We start from the raw sequence: 2858 nt of genomic DNA, 5'->3' as shown, positions 1-2858 counted from the left end.
ACCTAGAAATATTCTTCAAAACCAAAACAGGCCTTATGTATGTAATATCCTTGGTAAAGAGAGACACCATTTTCAATGACTAACATTCAAGTAAGCATATGTTTAGGGCATGAAGATCGGGGACTTTGGAGAGATGATACTGTTTTAGTAACTTTTTGGTGGTTCATCCATCGCACAAAACATAGTGAAGATATACGAAACAATGCCAATTGCCAATTTTGGGTCACAGATTTCCCAATCCATGGACATTAGCGGACCACTCACACAAATTGTGGATCCCAGGCACCTATACGTCCCATAATCTATGGATGGCCCACTCCATGACAAGGGGTGAACCATGGGGCCGTGATAAGACCTGCTTCTTTCACCCTAAGGACTTTCCTCATCCCTTCCTCTAACGCCTTTTTCATTTCTGTCTTCTAACACCTTCATTTCTTGAGCTCTTTTCTTCAAAATTATCCTTCCATTTTTAAAAATGTTGGTGGATCTTGATCTTGCATTACATCATCCAGCTGAGTTTTTTGCTTCTTACCACCTCTGCTAACAAAAAAAAAAAAATCAAACAGTCTGTTATGGATATTCTTCGAAAACTTGTGCTTGGTTTATTGTGTTTGCTACTCTTCCTCGGGCCATCTTCCCAGCTAGACAGATTATTGCAAGGACAGGTGATGAAGAATGGGGATGAATTAATTTCAGATCAAGGAATCTTTATACTAGGATTCTTTAGCCTTACAAATAACAATTACTACTTAGGAATATGGTACAACGACAACCGTGCACGCCTGGAGAATTTAGTGTGGATTGCCAATCGGGACACTCCAATCTTTAACAAATCTGCAAGTCTTACCATTGATGACCACGGAAACTTGAAAATTTCATACAATGTGAGTCTTTCTATCATAATATATTCCGGACAAGAAGGAAGTAATACAAGTGCTGTTCTACTTGATACTGGTAATTTTGTACTGCGCGAACTGAATTCAGAGGGATTTGTGAAACGGGAGTTGTGGCAAAGCTTTGATTATCCTACACACACACTTGTGCCAGGAATGAAACTTGGAGTTAACTGGAAAACAGGTCATACACGATCTCTAACTTCATGGAGAGGTGTGAAGGTACCTGACACAGGCGCCTTTACCTTTGGCCTAGACCCTAATCATACAAATCAATTGGTCATCTTGTGGCGTGGGAACACCTATTGGACTAGTGGGTCTTGGAACAACGCGTATTTTAACTCATCTCCATCACGGCGCCTAACAAATTCCTACTGTAATTTTAGCTACATATCGAATGAGAATGAAACATACTTCAGCTACTCTACTGTGCAAACAAATTCCCCACAGTTGACGATAGATTACTTGGGAGCACTTTCTGTTGATAGCGGCAGTACCCTAGTTAATTGTACTTCTGCTTTCTCTTATTTCAGTGAAGGATGTGTGGCGAAAGAGCTTCCTGTGTGCAGGAGTCCTAATGATACATTTTCTCCAAATTACGATACTTGGGACAACATGGAGGGATTGATGTTTGACGAAGGTGACAACCTGACACTTATGGATTGTGAGGCCAAGTGTTTGAACAATTGTTCTTGTGTTGCCTATGCATCTACGAATCCGGATGCCCAAACTGGCTGTGAGATTTGGAGCACAACGATTCCTCTGTCGGATGTTAGTATTCCACGGACAATATACTTCCTTGATTCAGAAGGTAAGTCTAATTACTTCATGCTTATATTTTTAATTTAGTTTTAGAGTTGAAATAGTACCAAACTATGTTATATACTTCCAACTAATTAGAACTAATTGTTGGTTTAGAATGAAGCATCCCGGCACTAAATAAATAGTGCCAAACTATGTTATATACTTCTAACTAATTAGAACATATTGTTCGTTTAGAATAAAGCATGCCGGCACTAAATAAATAGATTTGTTATGATGTAAAATATTCTGAATAGATTGGGTATGGTCCTTTTTTCTAAAAAAAAAAATCTCTAATTTGAATTTCTAGTTACTAATGCTTACTGAAGATGATAAAATATTGGGCATGATGGGCTTACCTTAATGGGCCTGACGGATTGGGTCTCTTGGGCCTGCGTAGGTATGGTCCCAGCTTTGGAGGCCCATCACTACTGACGCAGCAAGGGCCCATGATCCGGTAATGAGAATCCTTGCTCACCACGTTTGGAAGAATTGGGAATAGAGTCCCACATTGAAAAGATGTGGGAACCAAAAAGGGAAAGTCAACCCCTTATCACTATAAAAGGCGTAATACCCACAGAAATCGAGGTATGCTTTTATGAACCCTCTCTAACGCACTAAGTAAAACAGAGGAAGTCTAACTTGACCGTCGGAGAGTCTTTGGCCGGCACCACACCGGTGCTCTCTGAAGGATTCTTTAGTTTGTTTCGTCGTGCAGGTTCAATTCGAGTCGCGAGTACGGTGTGACCCATTGGTGACGGTAATCGACGTCATCAGTTGGCGCCGTCTGTGGGAAATCGACGACCGGGTACGGTAACATTTCCTAGATAAAGGAGTTACATGGTACTCACGCGCTCGATGGCAACCACAAATGACGTCCAAGAAGAAGCTCCTACGACTGCCCTTGAGAGACAGGTCAAGACGCTCGCCGCAGCTGTGGAGCGCCTCACCAAACAAAACCACGACCTGACGGAACAGCTGAATCAAAAGAGTGCAGCCGTGAATAGCCAGGGAGATCAAGAAGGGAACAGTGCGGAGAGGAGAAATAATGACGGACCGCAGGAGAGCAACGCACCGAGCAAACAAGTGCGACGGGACGCTAGCATCCCCTCAGTGACGGACACAGCTCCACAACCCATCATCGCAGAGATGCAGGCGATGAAG

At 42.4% G+C, this 2858-nt stretch overlaps 1 protein-coding gene across 1 annotated transcript; it reads left to right on the top strand.

Annotated features, from left to right (window-relative positions):
• Positions 1 to 572: 572 nt before the first annotated feature.
• Positions 573 to 1742, top strand: LOC126727972 (G-type lectin S-receptor-like serine/threonine-protein kinase CES101). The gene has a single exon (XM_050433867.1). The coding sequence runs from the start codon at positions 573 to 575 to the stop codon at positions 1740 to 1742; it is 1170 nt and encodes a 389-aa protein (XP_050289824.1).
• The last annotated feature ends 1116 nt before the right edge of the window (positions 1743 to 2858 follow it).

The sequence above is a fragment of the Quercus robur genome, chromosome 5 (genome assembly GCF_932294415.1).
Source record: "Quercus robur chromosome 5, dhQueRobu3.1, whole genome shotgun sequence".
NCBI lineage: Eukaryota > Viridiplantae > Streptophyta > Magnoliopsida > Fagales > Fagaceae > Quercus > Quercus robur.
The sequence above is the reverse complement of the archived record's forward strand: the minus strand, read 5'-3'. Positions and strand labels throughout refer to the sequence as shown.